Genomic DNA, 23,845 nt, shown 5'->3' with positions numbered 1-23,845 from the left:
ACAGAGCGCAGCAGCCTGCAGTTTCCCCTGCGGTGGGGCGGGGAGGCCTCACAGCGTGAGGGGCGGCTCTGGGGGCCAGCACCCCTGCAGGCTCAGCCCCCTGACCTCCAGGGTAGGAGTCCCCCACGGGGTCCATGGAACAGTTACTTGACCTCCTGGAGCCGCGGTCACCTCGTCTGTCAAGCTGACAAGGCCAGACCTTGGCCTCCAGGAAGGAAGGAAGAAAGCATCATTTTAGTTTTTCGAAGGAACCAGGGACAATTGCTTTCCATGCTCTCCCGGCAGCGCAGAGAGAAAGGCGTGAAGATTTTGAAGAGCACATCATCCTGGCATTTCACCGCAGGATGGTGGACTTTGAGGATGAGTGCCAGAAGCCATGTCTGAGCTTAGCGTGATGGGGAGAGCAGAAGCCGAGCAGGAGCTGCTTTGAAAACCCCGTTCTGGAAGAGTCAGTCACGTAACCCCCCACGTCACTGCCCCATTCACTTAGCACCTGCGTCTTCATGTGGCCCTGGGTGCTGGCAGGGGCTCGGGTGCCGAAGAGCCCAGACGGGTAAGATGTAATCCCAGCCCTAGGAAGGCAATACGAGTCTTTAAAATACAGAACCGAGAGGCGGTACAGAATAGTTACGGAATTCGGGGGTCCGAGGAAAGCGCCTTGCAATCCCAGCTTTCCCACTTGCTGACGGGGGAAACGTGGACCAGTTAGTTACTCTGACCCTCAGCCTCTTCATCAGTGGAAGGGAGACGATGCCACCTGTCTTAGGGGGGTTCCTACGAGGATCAGACTTCAAGTGCTTAATGTGCCCATAATCTATATCCCTACATGGCTATCGCTGTGGTTTTTATCATATTCGTTCTTATGAGTGGAATTTCACCTAAGGATTTGGGAGGGAGAATGTTTGTCAAGACACTAAAATAACTAACACACCACGCATGGTGCCAAACTAAGGGGGTTGCTGGAATTTCAGGCCGAATCATGATCTTCACAACAAAAGCGCTCTTGGAGGTCAGTACGTAAGTAAACAGTATCCGATTATAAGTCTGTGGTCTTCTCCCAGCCACGGCGCTTCAGTGAGCCACTCGCGTGGCCTGCAGGTGCCACAGGACCACAGAGTGAAGCTAAGATCTGCCCCAGCACACGCTGCCTCAGACCCGGGGATTAAATAAGCCAAGGTTCACTCCCTAAAATACGGAGGCTGTTAAAAAGGATGTACAGTTGCTTCTGAGTTCACCCTGGCCAAGTGCCAACAAAGCATTCCCTCCTTCCACACTGGGCTCGGGCTGGGACCGCTCTGCAGAATGAGCAAAGACTTGACTCCTTAGAGCATAGATTCCTTTGCGCGGAGATGTTTTTTCTATTTTTTTTTTAATTTTTTTACATTTATTTATTATTGAGAGACAGAGCCCGAATGGGGGAGAGGCAGAGAGAGAGGGAGACACAGAATACAAAGACAGGCTCCAGGCTCTGAGCTAGCTGTCAGCACAGAGCCCCATGTGGGGCTCAAACTCAAGAACCACGAGATCATGACCTGAGCAGAAGTCAGTCGCTCAATCGACTGAGCCACCCAGGCGCCCCTGTGTGGAGATGTTTTCTACAGCCTACTCAGGAGCCTTGGCTCGCCTATGCAAGGTGGACATTCTGTTGGAGAGACGGTCCACAGCACTACTTTAGTTTTTACGTGTTTAGAATGTTTTTACTGTTAGGCAAAAAAAAAAACAAACCCCAAGAAACACAGAAGAACACGTCAATACACAGTACGAGGGTAACTCCGTTTAAAATAATGTTGAACGAAGAGAAGGCAGAGGGACATGTGATGACTGCCGAGGGGCTGGTGAAGCGGAGGCATTAGGTGCCACTGCATCTTTGTTTCTCTCTTGGGCCCACTTATTCATTCACAAATACAAGCCACGCTCGATAAGGTGGACACAAAGACAACGCCCAGACAGACAGGGTCCTTGCCCTCGTGGGGTGGGGAGGGGGCAGGGTCAGTAGAGTACAAGGGAGAGGTACCTTACATGTTTAGGAAGCTGGCGTGTGGCATATACAGACCCGGGCACCGCCCAGCTGCCACCAGAAAACAGGATGAGAAAGATGATTTGTGTATCTTTGTGCCCTCACTATCCGATGGGACACCTGGCATGCAGTGGGCACTCAGCAATTTTATTTGAAAGATTAAAAGTATGAATGGGGGCAGCTGGGTCACTCCGTCGGTTACGCATCCGACTCCTGATTTCGGCTCAGGTCACGATCTCACGGTTTGTGGGCTCGAGCCCCACGTCGGGTTCTGTGCTGACAGCTCAGAGATTGCTTGAGATTCTTTCTCCCTCTCTCTTTCTGCCCCTCCCCTGCTCTCTCTCTCTCTCCTTCTCTCTCTCTCTTAAAATAATTGAATAAACATTAAAAAAATAAAAGTATGAAGGAAGGAAGAAAGGAAGGAATGAACAAAGAGTCCATCGCCCTCCTCTTTTTAATCCCAAAGGTCTTATATGAACTTGACCTTGTTCTTAATTCTGGTACCACCTGCCTGTTTGGCGGGGTGCGTGCTCAGGACACTCACGCCGTCTTTCTCCTCCCCAGCTGGCTGTTTGAAGGGCTGGGCAGGGACAAGGCAGAGGAACTGCTTCTGCTGCCGGACACGAAGATGGGCTCCTTCATGATCCGAGAGAGTGAGACAAAAAAAGGTGAGCCTCCTCGATGCTTCTCTCTGTGCTAGGACTGAGAGGGGCCCCTTTTGCTCCTGCTGACTCGTGGCCTGGCTCGTTTTCCCGCCTCCCACGGCGCACCCAAGCCCGTTCGGTGTGTTGAGCTCCCTGCAGCCCACACAGCCCCTGGGGAGGCCAGCGTCAGGGCTGGGAACCCTGGAGTGGGAAACGTCCCCATCAGCAGGGAAGGAGAAGAGTGCCGGGTGTCGGCAGCCCTGGGCCAGAGCAAGCAGGCCTCCATCTAGGCCTGGGCTGTTCTCCCAAGCTCTGTACCTTGAGTGGGGCCTTTACTTCTGCAAGGGCAGTATTGTCCTCTGCGGTGCAGTTCAAAAATAATCGTGTTTCTAGCTCTCTTGCAACACTGGAGACCTTCACCCTCGGTTCCCACTGTGCCCTCCAGTGAGCTCAGACTTAGGGAATCGGGGATCCTCGTCAATAAATAGATACGTATAGGAATAGTCATACTACATCTACGAAGTGTCAGTATCAGGCCAGGCAGTGGCTCACTCGCATGAACTCGCTATGATCGTTACTGTCAGAACTTCCTGACAGCCCACACATGGAGAAGGTCAGTGAGGTGGCACCCGGGTGTCTCAGTCAATTAAGCATCTGACTCTTGATTTCGGCTCAGCTCATGATCTCATGGACCATGAGACACACAGCTTCGTGACAGCACGGAGCCTGCTTGGGATTCACTCTCTCCCTTGCTCTCTCTGCCCCTCCCTCCCCCCAAATAAATAAATAAACACTAAAAAAATAAATTTAGTGAAAAGAACATAGCGGGGCTCTTTGTGATGGTTCAGAGCAAGGGTTCTGAAGTCTAATTGTGGCTGTATGGACCACTGAGTAGGCGCCTGTCTCGAGAATCTTTTCCTATAAGGCGGGATTAACACCAGGAAGGTGCTTAGCATGGTGTCTGGGAGGTAGTAAGCACCTTAACTCATAGAAGCAAAACACTTACCAGCGAGGGCTTCCCCCCGCTAAGAATAACACCTTTTTTAAAACAGAAGACATGTTCAGGTTCTCAGCCTGTTGCTTGTATGTCCACTATCAAAGAAGAGAAAATGTGGTATCTGGGAACAGGTTCCACAGGCCTATGAAGGGTCAGCGTGGCTTGGTGCCAGAGCCTTTCACTAAAATGAGCATCAGCCTGACTTTGGAGAAGCATGGACCATAGACACATGATAAAAGATTCAAGAACAACTTTGGTTTCAAAACCTCGAGTTTTTGAGATGCTAGGGGGAAAAACAAGATCAAAAGGCAGAGACCAAACCTCCTGTGCCTGTCTTGGGGGTCCCAGAGGCAGGAGACCCAGACTCCCATTGAACTTGTAGGCGGGCATGGGCCAGCGAGGGACGAACCCAGCTGTGGTGCAGGAGCTGATCTAAAAATAAAGACGCTACCGGGCAGTCCTGCAGCCGAGCTAGGGCTGGGGCTGGGGTGGGGCGGGGGCTGGACGGCGCTGTTCCCCTGGGTATGCAAAGTTCTGATGATTTTCCACCTGCCTCCTCTGACTTGCTCAGCATACTTCTAGTTCCTGCCACCGTACAGGAAGACATGTTGGGCTTCAGAGGGTAGACCTGGGGCAACGATAGGAAGCCCATCCGAATGTTCTAGGGGCCTGTTCAGGACCGGGGGTGGGGGCAGACCCCAGGTGGTGTGCCTCTGGCCACAGCACTCAGGGGCTCTGACCTCATTTCTCCATCTATAAAGTATGTGGGGAAGGCACACCTCCCCATCTTCCTCAGAACCAACAGAGGGATTGCTTGGAAACAGTTTAGTCCCTGAGCACCACGTACAGACAGCAAAGACTCAGTAAATGGTAGTGTCCGTCTCTCACTGTGTCATGAACATTGTCACTCCTGGCACGAGGAGACAGGGCAGAAGGGACTCTTGAACATGACCTAGGTCCAAGGCTCCCCCTTTTCACTTAGGGAAATCGAGGCAAAGAGAGGCAAAGGTGCTTGCCCCAAGGGCTACTTTACTGACCTACATTTAAGGAAAACCAGCACATTTGACATGCTTCTTACAGCTACCTAGAAAAGGTCTTGACTGCCACTTGTTTCAAATTTCCAGGAACGCAGAGCATAAGGCATAACCAAGAGGGAGTAGGGACCAGGCAGTGGTGTGGCGTGCTGGCCTTGGTGAGACGGGGAGGGAAACGGTGTGCACCTGGGAAGGATTTGAGAATGGCCGTGGATCCCGACCTGCAGGGCACAGCCCAGCTCTGGTCGTGTAATTTCCAGAAGAGGACGCAGGAGCACCCCCAAATGCTAACCCCCCAAAAACGACTCAGCAGGTGCGCCTGAAAGCCTGTCTGCAGTATGGCTGCTAGAGGAGCAGGTTCCGTTGGTCCCCGCAGGGGAGCTCAGTCCCCCAGAAAGGGGTCCTGGAATCTGCTCCTCCAAACCCAAGACTGCACATCTGGGTATTCTTGTATCACAAGGCTCAGAAAGTCTCTCCGCCACCATGATGGTGGGTTCTTCACTGATCGCCCTTGATGGGGACATGTGGGACGCCTCTGACCTGTCCTCCGTTTCCGGCAGGTTTTTATTCCCTCTCGGTGAGACACAGGCAGGTGAAGCATTACCGCATCTTCCGTCTTCCCAACAACTGGTATTACATCTCCCCGAGGCTCACCTTCCAGTGCCTGGAGGACCTGGTGAATCACTACTCTGGTAAGAAACGCCCCGGGACAGATCACTGAAGCCCCTCTTTGCTCGCTTTCCCGTGGTCACGCATTCCTGCCAGGCGACTGCCTTGGCTCTCGCCCGGCTTTCCCAACATGCTTGGTTCTGGGTAACGCAGACCATCGATTTCCCGCTGAAGCAGGCAACTGTGAATGTTGTGTAAGTAAAACGCAGCCACGCTCAACCTCACCTCCCTTCTACCTGCAGAGGAGGAGAATTAGCACCCCCCACTATTTGCAACCACAAACAGTTGACACTTCCTGAAGGGGACCGCATGTTTACGGGCCCCTGGAGCTGTGCTCCCTCTTTCTGGCTGGCCAAATCCTCCTCAGCCTTTGAGCCAACAGGAGGCCGCCTCCTTTGACATATGTTTACAAGACTGCTTGCCTGTCTTCTCTGCTGGCAGAACTGGGTCATTCTGCATTGAGGCCCAGGGAACGGTGTCCTAGGGTAGGTTTTCCAGAAAGTTCTTCAAAGCCAGGCTGCACTTTGTTCATTTGGGTGCCTCCGGGGTCCAGGAGAGAGGTCCTGGTGTTCCACGCTGGCCAGGATCAGGAATGTCTCCTCCAAGATGGTGGAAGCAGGCAGGTTTTGATGGAGGTGACCAGGAAAAGTAGAGTCAGAAGAGATCAGGCTGTGAAGGGCTACAATGCCAGGAGATGACATTTTACAGGGAAAAGGGAAAAATGTGTTCACAAGGAGCCTCTGTGTTCACATCCCAGATCTGGGCAGCCTGGGCTAGCCGCTCACCTCTGTACCTCACTTTCTTCTCCATGTCATGTCCCTACTTTTGGGGGGCGTTGTACGGAATCATGGGGGAGTGTGGGAAAGCGCTGGGGAGAAGGCCTGACCCATCCACGGGCTGCCGCTCTAGTCCTCAGCCAGGACGCCTCCTCCTCCTCCCTCACCCTGCCCACCGGAGGGAGGAAGAAAGAAATTGCCCTCCATATGTGTCCTCCCACTTCTGGGTTCTGGACCTCACAGCCCTGGTATCTTTGCTAGCCTTCTGTAGGGTGTGGCTCTTGAAGGGCATTTCGGGGTCATAGGAACCCAAGAGAACTGTGTTATCACACCGGGCCAGTGAGAAGGGCAGTGCATAGAGGAGAATAGCCTCTTGGGAGACCTGGGCCCAAGCCGCAATCTGGGCTCTGTGAGACCTTGGGCCAATAATCCACCTCTTCCAGTTCCTAGAAGGTGGATGGAAACAGTCCCCTTGCAGGTGGCTGTGAGGACCGGCTGTTCATGTAACGCGTGACCCACATAGTAGAATGTGTCCATTCCAGCCCGGGGCAGGGCAGATTCAAAATAACTGATACCCAACGTTAATTCTGTGATACCTGGAAACCTAGCTGCTTAGCTAAAAATGAAAGAGGAAGGGAGTCCTGGAGACGGTCAACTTTTACTGACTAAGAGTAAAGGTTGGTTGTGGTATTTGGCTTTTAATAACAATCATCTGAGAGGTGAGGAGACCATAAGTTTTGCATAGACAACAGCAAACATGAAAAGGATGCCACCCAGCAAAGATGTCACACCCTGGGAGACCCAAGGAGCTAGCTCTGGTTATAGAAGCAGCGCCTTCCAGAAATACGCCCCCGGCCGCTGTCTTCATATGTGGACGACACTCATCAGTCCCCTGCTGCAAATAACTGAAAAGGGCCTGAGACCCTGAAATGCTACCTGTGCCCAGGGGGGCCCCAGTGGAAGCAATGCGGCCATTTTGACCTCCCACTAGATTCTACTTAGAGGCACAGAAAGAAAACATTGTGCCCCGAGGTGCCTGAACAGACATTGTTGTGCTCCAGGATGCTTATATTTATGACCTGGGGGTGTTTGTAAATGCGTTAACATCTTGAAGCCTCAGTTTCTTAATCTATCAAATGGGGACCGCACTGCCTCTTAGAAGACTGTTGTTAGGACAAAAAGCCAGGAGCTTGAGATGTCTGGCCACGAAGGATCCGGTGCATCGTGATGACTGAGAGGGCAGACAGAGCGAGAGCGAGACGCACGTTCCCAAATACGGCCATGAAACCAAGGGCTGAAAAGGGCGACCCTTGAATGTAGTGGAGTCGTTGGGAGTCCAGGGGTGTGAGAGGAGTGAGCATTCTGGAAACTTCTACAAAGTGGAGAGAATGAGGTGTGGGACTTCTCTCTCCCCCATTACAGAGGTAATGAGTCACTTTTGGAAAAAGTACTTGGTTCTGAGTCTGGAGGCAGGCTCAGACCGCATTTCTGTGACCTTGAACAAGGGACTTGACCCCAGGGTTCATGGTTTTCTTCTTCCGGAAGTGGGTGGAAGGACGCTGACTGCTCAGAGCTGGCGTGCTGGCCGAAATGAGGTTCCCCGGGCTTAGCCCAGCGCTGGACTCAGGCTGCGTGTTCTCGAAAGCGTCAGTGCTTTTTCTCTGTGTGGGATTCCCGCTCGCCCTCAGGGTTAATGTCTCCCCAACCCCCACCAGTCGCTCCAGCCTTTATGTCTGGCTCAGTCTCCCTCACCTCCTAACCTGGAGGTCATTTCCATTTCCAGCCCACGACAGGTGATTCTCTCAGATGCACATCCAATTAAGCGCCCCCTCGCCTCCGGGTCTGGTCTCACGGTTCTCGGGGCGAGCTGGTGTGGGTGCACATTTGAGTTCATGGTGAAAGTCAGACCAAAACCCAAGACACAAGGCCATATTGGCTGCCACGCTCTGCTAGCCTGGGTTTGCCTCTTCAGCTACAATTTCCTTTTGTTCTTTGGCAAGAGCCCCATAAAAACAGTGTTCTGTGTTCCCTAAAACCTGGTGATGGATTAGCTGTAGGCCAGGGGACTCTGTCCTATGGCAGGCTGGCAACAGCTCACGTCCCCGGCCACTTTGCGTCCCCTGTGCCCCCGAGAAGCAGGGCCTGAGTGAGGCCACACAGGCTTTCCTCCATCCTCGAGAGAACATCTGAGCACAGCCGGAGCCCAGGCTTTGAAACAGAAAAGCCAGAACCTAATCCTGGAGGTCGAGACGAGTGATCCAGGCGGCTCCAACATTCCGCACCAGCCAGGGCGGGAAACAGTGGGTCCTCGCGTTTTCATTCTCTTTGTGCCTGAGTCTCCAGGCTTGTGAAGAGTCGTTTCTCTTCATTTTTTCCCTCTGTCGCTTTCCCTTGTTTGCTCTTATCTTTGTCCTCTTCCTCCTTCTTTTCCTGACTCTTGTCTTTTCTTGTTCTGTTCTTACTGCCTCCCTGCCCTCCCTCCCACCATCCCCATCCTGTCTCTCCCACTCTCTCCCCCTTGCTTCCCTTCTTCTTTCCATGTGTCTTCTGTTTTCCTGTCCTCCTGCCCAAGTGTGAGCTGCCTGGGTGGAAGGAAGAGCCGTTCTGTAGACGTGGGGGGACCGACGATGCACGCCTCGCGGTTGACGGAGCCCCGTGCCTCTTGGTGCACAGGCAAGGAAACCGCAGCCCGGAGAGGTTCAAGGGGATTCACTACAGGCGTGAAGCTGAACTCCAAACCCAAGTTCAGTTGACTCTGGATCCGAATCTTAATGAGCTAAGCCTGTTGCGTACGCAGGGCATGATAGCATTTCTTAAAACAACCAGGAGCGTGACTCTCAGCCCTGCTGCCCCTCTTTCATGTGCTGGCCTCAGTTTCCCCATGTGAACAACCCAGGAACCCTGCTGGATGGTCCCCGCATCCCAGAGTTGCTGACCAGCTGTCTGCTTCTCTCCTCAGAGGTGGCTGATGGCCTCTGCTGTGTGCTGACCACACCGTGCCTCGCTCAGAGCACGGCCACCCCGGCAGTGAGGGCCCCCGACTCACCTGTCACCTTGCGCCAGAAGGTCTTTGACTGGAAAAGAGTGCCCAGGTGGGGTGTGTGTGTGTGTGTGTGTGTGTGTGTGTGTGTGTCCCGCATGAATGTATGGACCCCCAGACCAGTGTGGGAGCCGCACCGCTGAAAATACGGCACACTGGTGCCAGCCGGTGGGAAGCTGAGGGTGGCGCTCTGAGCAGGTGCATGCCCATAGAATCCCACTGCCTCCAGGAGGCAGATCCAGCTTGTGGCCTCACAGTCATTACATTTTAAGGGGTATCTGTCATTGGGAATTGGCGAGTGTTCTTAATCAAACACCGATCCGGACATTCCACTGGCAAAGTCAAGGAAATTCAGAGATCAGGACTGCCCGGGAGAGGAATAAAACTGCTCTTCCTTATAAATATCATAAAGCAATATTCATTCAAACTTGCAGGTGGGAGGGATAGCCATCTGGCAGTTCAGAGAGGTTAAGTGATTTCTCCAAGATCACACAGCCACAGATGTAAGAAGCAGAATTAAAACAATAACTTAGAGAAATGTTAACCAGGCTTTTTTCCCCCTTTCTTTCCTTTTCTTATTTTCTTGTTCTCCCTCTCTTTTTTCCTTTCCTCTGCACCCATCCTTCCCACTCACAGACTGCAAGAGGACTCCGAGGGGGCCAGGAATTCACTTGGCATAGATGAGTCCCTTTTCAGCTATGGCCTTCGGGAAAGCATTGCTTCCTACCTGTCCCTGACCAGCGACGAGAGCACCTCCTTTGACCGAAAGAAGAAAAGCATGTCCTTGATATACAGCGGGAGCAAGAGAAAGAGCTCTTTCTTCTCCTCACCACCATACTTTGAAGACTAGCCTGAGAACTGACACCGTGGCGTGTGCCCCAAATAACAGAGGTTTGGACCATCACCTGGCATCTGGCACAGAGGCCTGGGTCCCCAGTCCCTGGGGAACCGCACATCTGGAAGCCAAGAGAAGACACCTGGAGACGAATTCACATCTTCTCTAGCTACATCACGACTAAGAGAAGCCCTCCCTGGCATCTGATCTGGACTGAGACATCACGGAACGCTGAATCGGGATGTGATCTGGCAATGCTTCGGAAAAGCCCACACATTCACGTGTGCTTGTTGTGTTTGTGGGAAAGATAAAGACATTAGCTGAGGAGAAAGGGCACAGGACTGTTCTCCAAACAAACAGCCCAGAGTGCCACACTCTGAGCTCCTCAGAGATAACTTCTCGATGAGAAAAGCCAGAGGAGGAGATGAGCTGACGGCCGGGGCCTGGCCAGTCTAGGTTTGCAAGTTGGTCTCCTGCGGTCAACTTTCCGAACCCAACCATAACTGGACCTCCGGTACATGGCTCCCTCTTTTTCAGGGAACTCAGTGACACTAAATGTTAATCTTCCCCATTCTCCCTAAAGCAGGAGATCCTGTTGGCCTCCTGGCGTCAGAGCCTCCCGTACAGAAGTCAGACGGCCTCTCTGCTTCTGCAGAGAGCAGGGCCGAAGGGAGAGAGGGAGGCCACTTGCAGGGACGTGTGAAGGTCCCCCTGGAGCAGGGCAAACATTCGTGGTTCTACAGCCTGGAAGAGCTTCTCGGACACGCTGAGGTTCTCCCTGGTAAACATGCATCAAATATTCACTCCTGATCGCCTGCAGAGGCATTGGGTTAGGTCCCATGTCCGAGGAAGGAAGGAAGGAAGGATGGATGAGGAGAGGCATTCAGTGTAGACAGGGATAAAAGTATATACACAACTATCGCGAAAGTGGGGTATGAAAGGAAATCAGCTCACAGCTCGGGAGTGGGGGACCTGGATCAGGTGAGCGTGGCCCATGGGCTCACATCTAAGCTGGACTTCACGGAGTATATGTTCAACTGGATTGAGGAGGTGAGAATGGTTGGCTTTTTTGGGAAAAAAAAAAAGGAGGCTGATTAATTCTAAAGAATTAATTCCTCCAGTATTTTATTCCAACAAAGGTCTGTCAGTCACATGAATAAAACTGCTGAGTTCCAGGAAAGAAGGGAGTCAGAGTGGCGTTAATGCTGTCATATGAAGTTTAAGAGATGAGAGAGAAGGCACAGTAAAGATCTAGAAGAGGAGAAGTATTTATCTCTAGGCTGCCTATCCGGATTCTGTTAGGAAGGGGGCCACAGAGACACCCGTGACTCATTTTCCCCTGTTGCAAAGGGATTTGGGGGGAGGAGGGGCGCCGGAGATACCCCTCACTGCCTGATACCAGAAATCTGTTCACCACACGCATTCCGTGGATCTGAGGTCACCGTGTTAGTGGTACGTGTATATGCATTTATGTGATTTTCTCTGGTGTGTTTATACAAGGAGACGTTTACAGTTTCCCCAACAATCCCGAAAGGCTGTTACAAAGGGACCAGTCCATGTCTGGGAAGTGAATGTAACACTGCGGATGCTGACTTCTAGCCCGAGGCAGGGGGACCTTGCAAATGCCAGATGTTTGGACGGTGTCTTATGCGTTGTTTTCCGTTGTGACTAGTGCGCTGGGAACTTTAGGGGAGCACTCAGAGGTATTTCTCAGTGGGAAGCATTACACTTTGCTAAATCATGTATTTATTTCTGATTAAAATATACTTAATAAATATTTAAGCCCTGGACTGTGGAGAGACCTCTCTGGGCAAGGTGGATGGGTGGTTCATTTGGAAGCTTCTTTGGATTTTGAAATGTTCAAATAAACTCGCCATCGTAGACAGAGGAGAGCAGGAACACCAAGAGGACACACACTGGTTAGCAGCTCAGGTTTTTCTGGAAGTGCAGCCTTAAGAACGGTTTGTGAATTTTGAGGGTGTCTTATCAATCTCGAAGGTGGACACTGAGGGTAGGAGGAGGGAACAGCTTCTAGAGATTGTTATAAACATTCTGCCTCCCCTAGGTTACTTCCGTGAATCACTTTTGAGCTCTCTGCTTTTTGTTTTTCCAAGAATTTGTTTCTACAACTATTTTTTTGAAACCTATTAGATACCAGACACTGCTCCGGGCACTTGGGTGGTAGCCAGGAAAACCAGATGAGGGCTCTGGTATCATAGAGAGGAAAATCATCAATAGACCAGAAACCAGGTGGGTCCCGCAGGACCCTGGATGGGAGCAGAGGGGTGTAGGGTCTATTCTAGGAGAAATGCAAAGCCAACAGGAGGATCTAACTAAAGGAGTGATATCATTTCACCGATGCGTTTTAAAGAGCATACTGGTCCCTGTGAAGAGAATAAATTTTTAAAATTCTGATGCTGTGGGTAGCTCAGTCAATTAAGCATTCAGTTCTTGATTTCAGCTCAGGTCATGATCTCACAGTTCGTGGGTTCGAGCTCCGTGTCAGGCTCTGCACTACCAGATTCTCTCTCTCCCTCTCCCTCTGCCCCTCCCCTGCTCACTCCCTCTCAACATAAATAAATAAACTTAAAATAAATAAATTCATACATACATAAAATTCTGGTGCTGTATTACCTACTTGACACATAGTGAAAACAAAAGAATGCAGAACTTAAAATAAAGGGATGGAAAATTCTTTGTACAACAATGAACAAAGGGAAAGTGTTGAATTTTGAGGCAAAATGGAATTTAAGGTGAAAATAAATTGTCTAAGGGCAAAGACAGACATTACAAAAGGAATGATACATTAAGAAGATACAATGACTGAACCTGTGTTCATCTAACAATATGGTTCCCAAATACATTAGGCAACTACTGTAGGGACACACAGATAAGTGAATCATTTTATGTGGAGATTTAAATACACAACTCTCAGAAACTGGAGTGATCAAGCAAAGATAAGTAGATAAGTAAACAGCAGATTTCGATAACACTATACAGCTTCCCTGTCGACAAATGAGGAGTACATTAGGTCACAGAGGAAGTCCTAATAAGTTTCAGAGTCAGCTTTCTCCAACCCATGCTCCATGATAATAATGAAATAACATTAAAAATGAATTTGCAAAGGGAGGGGTAAAAATCTTATGAATTTAAATAAGCTTTTAAGGGGGAAAAAAGAGAAGGCATCCCCCTGGGTTAAGAAGAACTCAATACAAGAAATAATAAAAGACTTAGAAACATAGGGCAGGTGCTACATCTCAAACTTCCCAGGGCTTTAGTGATACAATAGCAGGAGGGGCATTTATCGCTTGAAATCCATTGATCAGAAAATAAAGAACAGTAATGAGATTGGATTTCCACTCAAGAAGCTAAGAGAACAACTGATTGTCAAGGAAACAAAAAGAAGGTAAAAAATGACAAAGGTAAACATAGATGAAATGGAAGTTTTAACAATATAGTCATAAAGAAGATTCAGAAAGCAAAACATTGTTTAGTCAGATGAATCTATCACAGAAAAGCAGGAGCAAGAATGATCATGTCAACAGAGAAGAAAAGCCAATCAGCTGCAGGGCTGCATGCAAGGGAGTCTCTGTGGGGGATGGAAGGTGCCCCCCTCAGTCAGCAGGGGTGGTCTCTCTCCCTCTGCCCCCTGCCCTGCTGTCTGAGCTGCCCAGACATGGCCCTGAAGATGGGAACAAGGCCCCCAGATGGCAGAGAAAACCTAGAAGGAACACATGCCCCGAGAAATCATGAGACACTTTGGAAAATATTATGATACAGTGAAAAAAAGAAACATTTATTTTTTAAGTTCCTTCTCTTTGCTAGGGAAGCTGAGCATTCTTTTTTTTTAATTTTTTTAATGTTTTATTTATTTTTGATAGAGAGAGAGAGAGACAGAGCATGAGAGGGGGAGGGGCAGAGAGTGAAGGAGACACAGAACCGGAAGCAGGCTCCAGGCTCTGAGCTAGTTGTCAGCACAGAGCCTGACGCAGGGTTCAAACCCACAAACTTGAGATCTGACCTGAGCCGAAGTCGGAGGCTTAACCGACTGAGCCACCCAGGCACCCCTACAGCTGAGCCTTCTTGTTCAAAGGGTGCAGAAGTTAACCTTCCAGTATTTACAGATAATGAAATAATGTCAGAGCAAATCCAGTGGAGCCAACAGATCAAGCACTGGAAGTAGGAAGAAGGCTCGCAAATTCGGAGCCACGTTTACTTCCTAATGCCAGTGTTGACCAGCTGGGAAGTACCATAAAATATACAACACCCTTCACAACACCAACCTGACGAAAACATAGGTAGGGACTTGCCTACAATGACTTCGCAACACTTTTGTGGACAGAAGTTCAAACCTCTATGAAAAGACGTAAGGAGACAAAGGTCCTGTTTGTGTTGCAGTGGTGTCAACCTGATTCATGGATGCAAGATTTAACATCACAAAAACATAAACTTTAAAAAAAAATGTATTTTTTGTAAATGTTTTATTTTTGAGGGAGAGAGAGAGACAGTGTGAGCAAGGGAGGGTCAGAGAGAGAGGGAGACCCAGAATCTGAAGACAGGCTCCAGGCTCATAAGCTAAGTGTCAGCACAGAGTCCAATGTGGAGCTCGAACCCATGAACCATGAGATCATGACCTGAGCCGAAGCCGGATGCTCAATCAACTGAGCCACCCAGGCACCTCAAACATAGATCTTTTTTTTTTTAATTCATTGAAAAATTTCATGAAAATACACTCAAATTCCCATCAAGACTATTTAAAGACAATCAATAGACTTATGCCAAAATATACATGAGAGCATTGGAGCCCATGAATAGTTCAACTAAAAAAATGTTTATTTATTTTGGAGAGAGAGACAGAGCACAAGCAAGGGAGAGGCAGAGAAAGAGGGACACACAGAATCTGAAGCAGGCTCCAGGCCCCGAGCTGTCAGCACAGAGCCCGACGCAGGGCTTGAACCCACAAACTGCGAGATCACAACCTTAGCCGAAGTCAGAGGCTTAACCAACTGAACCGCCCTTCAGTCAATTTTGATTCAGAGAAATGGAGGAGAAAGTGCTTGAATGAGAAGGTTTGTGTGGAAAGAGGAGAAAACAGTGTGTGGGCCCCTCCTCCAGTTTAATGGAACTCAGCCTGGGCCCCAGTGCCCTCCTGGGGCTGTGCTAGTGGTAAGGAAGTTCTAAGAAGAAAATCTCATGCTACCAGTTAAGTGCTCAGTCATAGCACCATCGGAATAAGATACATTAGAAGACGAGCCAACACACAAGACAAGGCAGTATTCCTAAAAATTGCCAAATAGAAGTCTCTTCACCAAGGCAAGAGTTACTCTTTTAAGAGATAGAGAAAGGCCTAGACTAGGCTCCATTTCAGCCAAGCTTCGAAGAAGGGAGTGACTTTTGGGGGGGGGGAGCGGAAATGCCAACCACAAACAGCTGACCACAAACAGCGATGGAAAGGTGCGGAAGAAGGCATGGCAGTTTCTAGGGATGTTGATGACCAGCGAGCCTGGAGTGCAGGGTTCATGCAGGAAGGCAGCAGACAAGGAGACAGGAAAATGCAGTTTGGGGCCAACTCATGGGGCCTGGCACTTACTCTGAGGAATGCAGAATTGGGGCAGTGTTGTAGGAGGGCAGTGGAAATCTCTTCTGGGCTCTGTGAATCATACCACACAGGGCATGACCTCCTCTGTCTTCTCTTAAAGCCACATCAGAGCCACACAGTTCATGTTTGCAACCTGTATCCCCGCTTTCTTCTTCCACCTGGCTCTGTGGGCACATGAAACATCCTCAGACATGCTTTTGTTTCGCATTGCCCGAGCTTAGCAAGGCGAGGTGGAACCTGGATTTCTTGAGTTCCTTCTGGTGCACAGGACACTCGGCAAACCTAATGTGATGTCAGTTGCTCAAGGCTCTGGGAGACAGAGTTAGTCAGACTGATTTTGTCCATAAAGAATGCAAGAGTGAAGGGTTTTGCCCAAGGCCAGGATCTAAAGGGGGGCCTGCCTGATCCTAGGCGTGGGCTCTTTTTCTTACACCTTCAGACCCTGAAAGTCTCTAGTTTCTGGAAGACCAGCTTCATGGAGAGGGGGAAGCACAGAACGAGGCTTTAGTTAGCAGCCCCTAATGCAGCTCCTTGGCTGTGTGCTCCTTAGCCCCTCACTAAACCTCTCTAAGCCGCAGACTTCTTACCTCTAGGTTGCAAATAATATAAAGACCCCGTGCCACTCAACGTGAACAATCGATGAGCCAACACATTGGAAGTGCTCTGTGGCCCCAACGATGCTCAGTGAAGTTCGTAATTATCACAGGAGCCTGTCTCTCCTGGTATTTGTTTCAACAGCTCTGGCCTCAAGCTTTGTCAAAATACTTGATATTTTATCCAAGAATATATCAACAACTCCCATCCATTCCCCCAAACATCTGCTGGCAAAGAACATGTTGAAGAGCCGCTAATATATTGAAGTATTTTCATTCCCTCGATTCCAAATAATTTCACATGCATCCCAAAGACTGCTGGGAGCAGTTGTAGAAGCTGCTTCTAAATGACTGAACCAGATGGAGTTTATTTTTAAATCCACGACCATTTGCTCAAACAGATTAGTTTTTGAAATCCCCCGAACACCTAAACTCTCCAGACTTTTCCAAAAGAGAACTCGGCCTCCTGGGCCTCCTGGAAGGTATTTCTGGTGCCTTCCAGGTCCCACTGAGTGTCTGGTTTCTGAGAAGGCGCAGAGGAAATCCCTTCGGAGCACCTCAAAGTCGGGAAGTTCTGTTTCCAATACCAGAAATTGAAGGATGTTTGGGCTTAGACATCCTGCCGTGAAGATGGAACCACTAGAGAGGGAGAGAGAGCGAAGAAATTCTGGAACAAAGGAGCAAGAGAAAGTGGTGGTGGGGAGGGAGGAGGCCTGGATTCCCCATTCCTCTGCTCTTTCACTTCCCAGATGTTCTATGGAGTGTCTCTGCTAGGACAGTTGGGTTGGGTGCATGGGGCCCTGTGAGATCAAGGAACAGTGGCCCCTGCTCTCCGGGAGCTCCCGTCTTGTGAGGGGGACAGGTTTGGCAGTGGGAATAATTACTGGTGGGAAATCATAAATGCTGTACAGAGAAGTTTGGGCAGTAAAAATCATACAAAGGGGGTCTGGTTCTGGGCTGAAAAGTCTGGAAAGATTCTCTGAAGGACAAACAAAGCAGGCAAAGAGGAAGATGGGAGAATAGAGTTCCATGCAGAGGAAACTTCCTATATGATGCAGAACAGAGCATAGACCCTTCAAGGAACTGGAAGGCTCCAGTGGCCGAAGGAGAGAGACAAGATGAAGGTGGTACTGCTTCCTCTTGGGGACAGTGATGATGCTGACCCAGCAGCATTTGTGCCCAAGTGATGTCACTCTTATCCTCCTTACTAGGAAGGGTTTGGATCCCGGTAGGCCGGACAATGCTGCAGTGTGGTTATATGGCCTTAGGTTGGCCAGCAGGTCCATGGCATTAGTCTTGATGGCACTGCATCTTTCCTTAATTTGGCTACTTAATAATCTCATCATTGCTTTCTCTGCTTTCAGGAGTGTCCTTCTGAAATGCAGCCTCCACTCAGCTCTAAGCAAGTCTTCCTAAAGGGAAGCAAGTTTCCCCCTTGCCTAAAAACCCTTTGATAGATCACACCAGTGTTCGTCACGACGCTATTCACAGTAAGGCAGAAATAACCCCAGTGCCTATCAATAGATGAATGCATGAACAAAATGTGGTACATGCAGGGCGGCTGGGTGGCTCAGTCAGTTGGTTGTCCAACTTTGGCTCAGGTCATGATCTCACGGTTCGTGGGTTTCAGCCCCGCATGTGGCTCTGGGCTGACAGCTCAGAGCCTGGAACCTGCTTCAGACTCTGTGTGTGTGTCTCTCTCTCTCTGCCCCTCCCCTGCTCACATTCTGTCTCTGTCTCTGTCTCTCTAAAAAATAAATAAACATTAAATTTTTTTAATGCGCTACACACATGCAATGGAATATTATTCAACCTAGAAAGTAAGGGAAGTATGATATAAACTACAACATATAAAAGCTTATGGTTCAACCATTATTTCATTATGCTAAGTGAAATAAGCCAGTACACACACACACACACACACACACACACACACACGCATGCATGCACACACCAAAGTTTGTATGATTCCACTAATGTGAGGTACCCAGAATAGGCAAATTCATAGAGACAGAAGATAAAATAGAGGTTATCAGGGGCTGGGGAGTAGGGGGGATGGGAGTTATTATTTAACACCTACAGAGTTTCTGTTTGGGATGATGGAAAGTTCTGGAAATGATTCGTAGTGATGATTGTACAACACTGTAATCGATTGTACTTGATGGCATGGAATCGTACAGTTAAAAATGGCTAAAAGAGGAAACCCAACCAAATGGAACCCAACCAAACACGCAAACAAACATAATGCTTCAGCGGCTCCCAGCACGGAGGATGACACCCAAGGTGTTCAGTGCAGTCCAGCTACCCTCTGCTGCCCCATCTCCATCACTCCTGGCTTGTCCCCTACCACGTCACAGGGCAGGCAGCCCTCCCTGAGGAGCCCAGCTGTCCCTCAGTGTCGGGACGCTGCCTGTGGTTAAGTGCCTACACAGTATTCACATTTTGCTCACATTCCTTCTCCTGGGAAGTGTCCCTGGACATTCCCTCCCTCCCTTGTGCTTGGGTGGAGGCTTCTCTCTGAGCTGCCCTAAGACCGTGTTTTAAATATCTGCTTTAAGCGCTTGACTCCCACCCCCCAGTAGACTACAAGCTTCCCAAAAACTAGGACATGGATTATTTAGCATGGCATTTCCAGCTTTTAGCATGGCACCTGGCACAGATTGGACTCTCCACAAAATCAGAAGCTCATCAATGACAGAATATCCCTCAGGGCTTATGCTGTGATCAGCCAGGTTATTTCCTCCATAATAGTTACTGTCACAATCAATATCATTATATCAGCATCATCAGTATGATTATCTCACCATCCTCATCACCATGATCATCATCATCACCATTATTGTCACCATCATCACCAACATCATCATCATCATCATCATCATCATCATCATCATCATCATCATTGACCAGGAACTTCATGAGACCACACAGTAGACTCATGAGTGCTGTGTTCTATTCTTTGTCTTCATTCAACAGTCAGTGACTCAGTCGGCCAAACTTTGAGAGCTCCATGCCTCACCCTGTGGCTGCTGACCCAGTTGCCTACCACTCCTTGGTCCAACACATGGGCAAGCGCTGGAGTCTCTGCCTCCCCTAACCCCTTAGGCAAAGGAAACAACAATGAGGTAGAGGGGATTAGATATGGGGAAGAATCACCCAGTGGTGCTCCCCAAAAAAAGCCACCAGAACCGAATCTCAGCAGGGGATTTGGAGCATGGGCTGTTGAAGAAACCAGACAGCATAAGGGAAGATTTTTAAGTTCAAACCCGAGAAGGTCAGGGAAGCAACACTGAGGAACAGATGAGAATTCTCTTGTTCCACTTCTCTCCGTTGTGAGCAATAGTGTTGGGTGTAGTTGGCATCATATTGGCTAAACAGTGGCCTCATCATTAGATTTCCTTTCACCAGAAAGTATCTCATCCTATGCTCTACCCGCTTATGTTTGTCTATTGACAAGAGAGGTCTTCAAGAGTTTAGACCATCAATCATACTGAGGCAACTCCTCAAAACAGAAGCACTTCCTCATCTAGAACTTTCCTCATTAGAACGATGGACAGCAGTTAGGGGAGTCCTTCTGCATCCTGGAAGCACATGCACATGGAAAGATGGCCATGAGCTAACATGGATAAAGGAAACCAAGCAATCGAAGCTGACTGGTCTTAAGAGGCAAGTGAGGACCCCTTGCCTCACCAGGGTCTAAAACAAGACTGAAGGCAGCACAGGTGACTCACCATCAGCACAGCCCTCTGGAAGAGTCTGGAGTCAGAGCCCCTGGTGGTTAGAAGGTGGATACTGGCCACATCGGCCCCAGCACGGTCTGCCGCCAGGGTCACACGTCGAGGGTCCCCACCAAACACTGCGATGTGGGTCTGCACCCAGGTCAGAGCCGCCAGCTGGTCCAGCAGTCCCCAGTTGCCACTCACCTCTCCAGAGCCTGCGGAAAGAGGAGAGCCCTTTCCTTTACCCTCTGTGATTTTACAATCTGGATTTGGGTCACCCTGGTAGTGTCTGAGCCAGACACATGGTGCCTCTGGGGGGACCCGGACTCCCGTCTGTCCATACAGGTCAGGACAGTGAGAGCAGCTTGGGCTCCAGAATGAGGGGCGTCCAGCCTTTGCTGGGTAGGAGACCCTGATGTCGCCCTTCTGTTTGTCTGAGCCACAGACTTCCCTCCATAGGCCGGGACACTTGCTCAGGCAGCTGTTACATTAGAGTCAGTGCGTTTTCAGATTACCACCGGGTTCGGCACATCAGAGGGGACGCAGCCCCTCCCACCCTGTCCCCGCCCCCATGGTGGCTCTTCTCGCCTCCCTCTCCCTGACAAGGACCAGGCCTGGCTGAGGCACTCCGGCCAGGCCCTTCCTACTGCCTCTTCTTCTGTGACCTTCAGTAGCATTCAGCAGAATTGATCCCTCTATTCTTTTTTCATAGAATTTGGCAAATACTTATGTACTGAATAGCTCAGCACTATTTTCTTAACAACGTGATTCACACACACACACACACTGTATAGAATAGCAAACACATGTTCTTCTCCTCAGCACTTGGGACGTTCCATGCCCATGCCCTCCTGCCATCCTCTGGATCCAGTGGAGCCTCAGCAGTCTACACAGCTAACCACTCTGAGACACCCGGCCTCTTCTAGCTGGAGCTGAGAGTCTCCCACTTTGCTCTAGGAAATGCCAGCAGATCCCAAGCCTCCACCCACAACCCACCTGCTGATGACCTGGGAGTGTCAGGGGCACAGAGTCCCCTCCCAGCTCCAGCCTCCAGGGGCTACCTCACTGACGGCACTCCAAGTGCATTGAGTCCCAAAGGGAATCGATTCCAAGTCCCCTGAGCATGTGGCCAGGAGCCTTTGCAGGATTTCTCATGTCCTCCTAATGCAGCATCACCCATGATCTAGTCCTGCACAACGCTGGAGTCCTCCCTGATAACCTGCTGTGCTCCATCCTGACCCCTTCTCTTCCCCGGGGGCTCTGGGCTCTCCCCCTCCTGGCCTCCCGTATCCGTGCATCTCTCCTTCTGATTCTCCAGGCCACATCCCGAGTGGTCTTTTAATTTTTTTTAATGTTTATTTATTTTGAGAGACATGGGAAGGGCAGAGAGGGGCAGGGGAGAGAGAATTCCAAGCAGGCTACACACTGTCAGTGTAGAGCTCAACGCAGGGCTGAGAACCCATGAACTGTGAGATCACAACCTGAGCTGAAACCGAGTCAGACACTTAGCCAATTAAGCCACCCAGATGCCCCCTGAGGGATCTTTCAAATGCATCATTTTGATCATCTCTCTCTCTCATTCACACACACACACACACACACACACACACACACACACACACACACACACCCTGACCCATCTTATCTAAAATTTCCCATCTCATCCCATTAGGACATGATCTCCATCCTCCCAGTGCATTCAGGAGCCCATGGGACTGGGGTGTCTGTCCCTGGGGCCCCATCTCCATCTCCTCCCCGTGCCTGGCTTCTTATCAGTTGCTCAAACACACCAGGGCCACCCTCTTCCAGGCGGGTGCTTGGCACATGGGGTTTCCTCCGCCTAGAGCCCTCGCCTCCCCCTGGCCTTCCTCATCTTCTTCCTCTGGCCCAGCCATGGCCATTAATTCAAAAGCAGCCCTCCAGGGAAGCAGGGCTCCCCAATCTGGGTCCTTATCATTCTGGGTATCGCCTCCTTTGCTAGACTGTGTTCCCCACTGAAATTAGGGGCACATAGCTGGTCCTTAGTAAACATCAGGCAAATGGATGACCATAGCTATGACCAACAGGGTTCAGTATCCAGTGAGAAACTGTCAGCGAGACTCCATACTTCCAAACAGAAAACTAGAAGGATCTTGCATCCCGATTTGCCAACCTGGCACTCACGAAGCTGACGAGAACGCCAGCCCATGGGACATCATAGCACAAATTACTCTTCCAGCTGGGAAGTCTTGCAGAATTTCTTCAAATGCATTTTGTGCTCTGGGTTTGGTGAAGACATTAGCACCATCCTCACCGTGACTTTTCTGGATTGCGCCTCCGTTCCACTGGTTAGGATGGATGCCTTTGTTCCTGAGGTCTTGGGCACCACAGAGAAGCAGGGTGCCAGCCGGGGAGGACCCAGGCCTGAACGTCCCGGAAGTGATGTTCGCAGCCTGTGTTTCCAGTGACAACACAGGAGGATCAGGGTGGCTGCCCCTGACTCTCCCTTCCCCATAGATCAGCTTCCCAAGGACAGTGCTGACATCGTGGGGTCTACAAACTGCGAGGAAGCCAGATGGGGAGGGGCTTCAGGGACTGTTCTTGAGACAAGTGTGAGTTGGGCTTTGCCTGGTTAGAGAGGTACTGTGCTTAGTTCTGCATGGAGCAACGTGAGCGTGTCCCTGGCGCTCAGGACACACAGCGTCGGCAGCGCACAGGGAGGCAGTGGGCCGGCTGGTGTTGCGCCAACCCCTTCCTTCACCGAGGAGGGAGCTGAACCGCGGGGGGGAATGTTTGCTTTGGTGCAAGAAGCAAATGTAAGATAAAGTTGATGCATCCTCAGAACTCTCTGTCCTAACACTCAGTCCAGCTCACTGGCTGGAAAGTCTATGAGGTGCAAGGCACTGTTATTTTCATTAAAAAAAAAAAAATCTAAGTGCTCCCGTTACGGAACTTCCTGTGCTCGAAAGCCCTCCTGACTCCCTCGCTCCTCCTGCATTGAGTCTAAACCTCTTCCTGGCTTTTGAGGTCCTCTAAGAATGGCCTTGGCCCATCTAAGCTGCCTGGGCTCCGTTCACTCTCCAACACTGACCCTTGCCCAGCCCTCAAGGCCAAGTTCATCCCCCTGAGGTCTGGCTGGCTGTGGTCAACTGGGTGCCCCTGTGACTTCCTCCGGCCACACACATGAGCTGTGTGGTGTCCCCCAGGGCATGACACCAGAAAGGGGCTCCCCGATGGCCACATGTATAGTCCAGGAGGGAGACAAGTGTGAGCAGATGTCCACCGAGATGCACCCACCCCGGCCACCCTAACCTGCCCTGCCACCCCCAGCGTCCTGCCCCAGGCGTCCGAGGACCCCAGGGATGACGACGTGGTAACGGTGATGGTCCCGTGCCTGGCTTTCTGTCTGACTCCCCTGTCCCTGCCCCTGCAGAGGGCCCGCGGGACGACCCGCCCGCGCATCCTCTGAGCCTGCACACCACCTGCCCCTTTGTCTTAGCTGCACTGCTCTGCCAGAGAGACGATCATCGCTGTGCTGTGTGCTCCCCGGGGTCTGTCCCACCTGCAAGATCCAGGCTGGGCACCCACCCCTGGCCTGGCACCAATCCCCTCAGCTCCCTTCTGGTTGCTCAGCTCACTGGAACCAGGGACCCCTTGGAGTCGTGTTGGGTTTTTCCCTTTTCTTGCTGAGAACGTGAGTTTGTCCAGTGAGCCACAGGACTGCCGTGAGCTTGTGTTTTCCTTCCTCCTCGAGCCCTTTCCAAAAGGGCCTCCGGACCACCGTGGGGGGGGGGCGGGGCTCAGGCAGTTAAGTGTCTGATTCTTGATTTTGGCTCAGATCATAATCTCGGAGTTTGTGGGTTCGAGCCCCGTGTTGGGCTCTGTGCTGACAGCTCAGAGTCTGCTTGGGATTCTCTCTCTCCCTCTGCCCCTTCCCCACACC

The 23,845-nt window shown here is 50.5% G+C and overlaps 2 protein-coding genes across 4 annotated transcripts in view; one reads left to right on the top strand and one right to left on the bottom strand.

Annotated features, from left to right (window-relative positions):
• Window positions 1–11,802, top strand: part of SLA (Src like adaptor) — a 34,936-nt gene extending 23,134 nt beyond the window's left edge. For all 3 annotated transcript variants that reach the window (XM_029923389.1, XM_029923390.1, XM_029923388.1), the window contains 4 exons: window positions 2,582–2,685; window positions 5,253–5,384; window positions 9,097–9,229; window positions 9,814–11,802. In XM_029923389.1, coding sequence (XP_029779249.1) covers window positions 2,582–2,685; window positions 5,253–5,384; window positions 9,097–9,229; window positions 9,814–10,027 — 583 coding nt within the window. In that variant the 3' untranslated portion in view covers window positions 10,028–11,802. The remainder of the gene's footprint in view (window positions 1–2,581; window positions 2,686–5,252; window positions 5,385–9,096; window positions 9,230–9,813) is intronic.
• The window catches only part of TG (thyroglobulin), a 233,195-nt gene that overhangs the window by 80,839 nt on the left and 128,511 nt on the right, over window positions 1–23,845 (bottom strand). The window contains exon 40 of the mRNA XM_029923329.1: window positions 19,936–20,138. Within this exon, the coding sequence (XP_029779189.1) occupies window positions 19,936–20,138 (203 nt within the window). The remainder of the gene's footprint in view (window positions 1–19,935; window positions 20,139–23,845) is intronic.

Source organism: Suricata suricatta, chromosome 15, assembly GCF_006229205.1.
Source record: "Suricata suricatta isolate VVHF042 chromosome 15, meerkat_22Aug2017_6uvM2_HiC, whole genome shotgun sequence".
In the NCBI taxonomy this organism is placed as follows: domain Eukaryota; kingdom Metazoa; phylum Chordata; class Mammalia; order Carnivora; family Herpestidae; genus Suricata; species Suricata suricatta.
The sequence above is the reverse complement of the archived record's forward strand: the minus strand, read 5'-3'. Positions and strand labels throughout refer to the sequence as shown.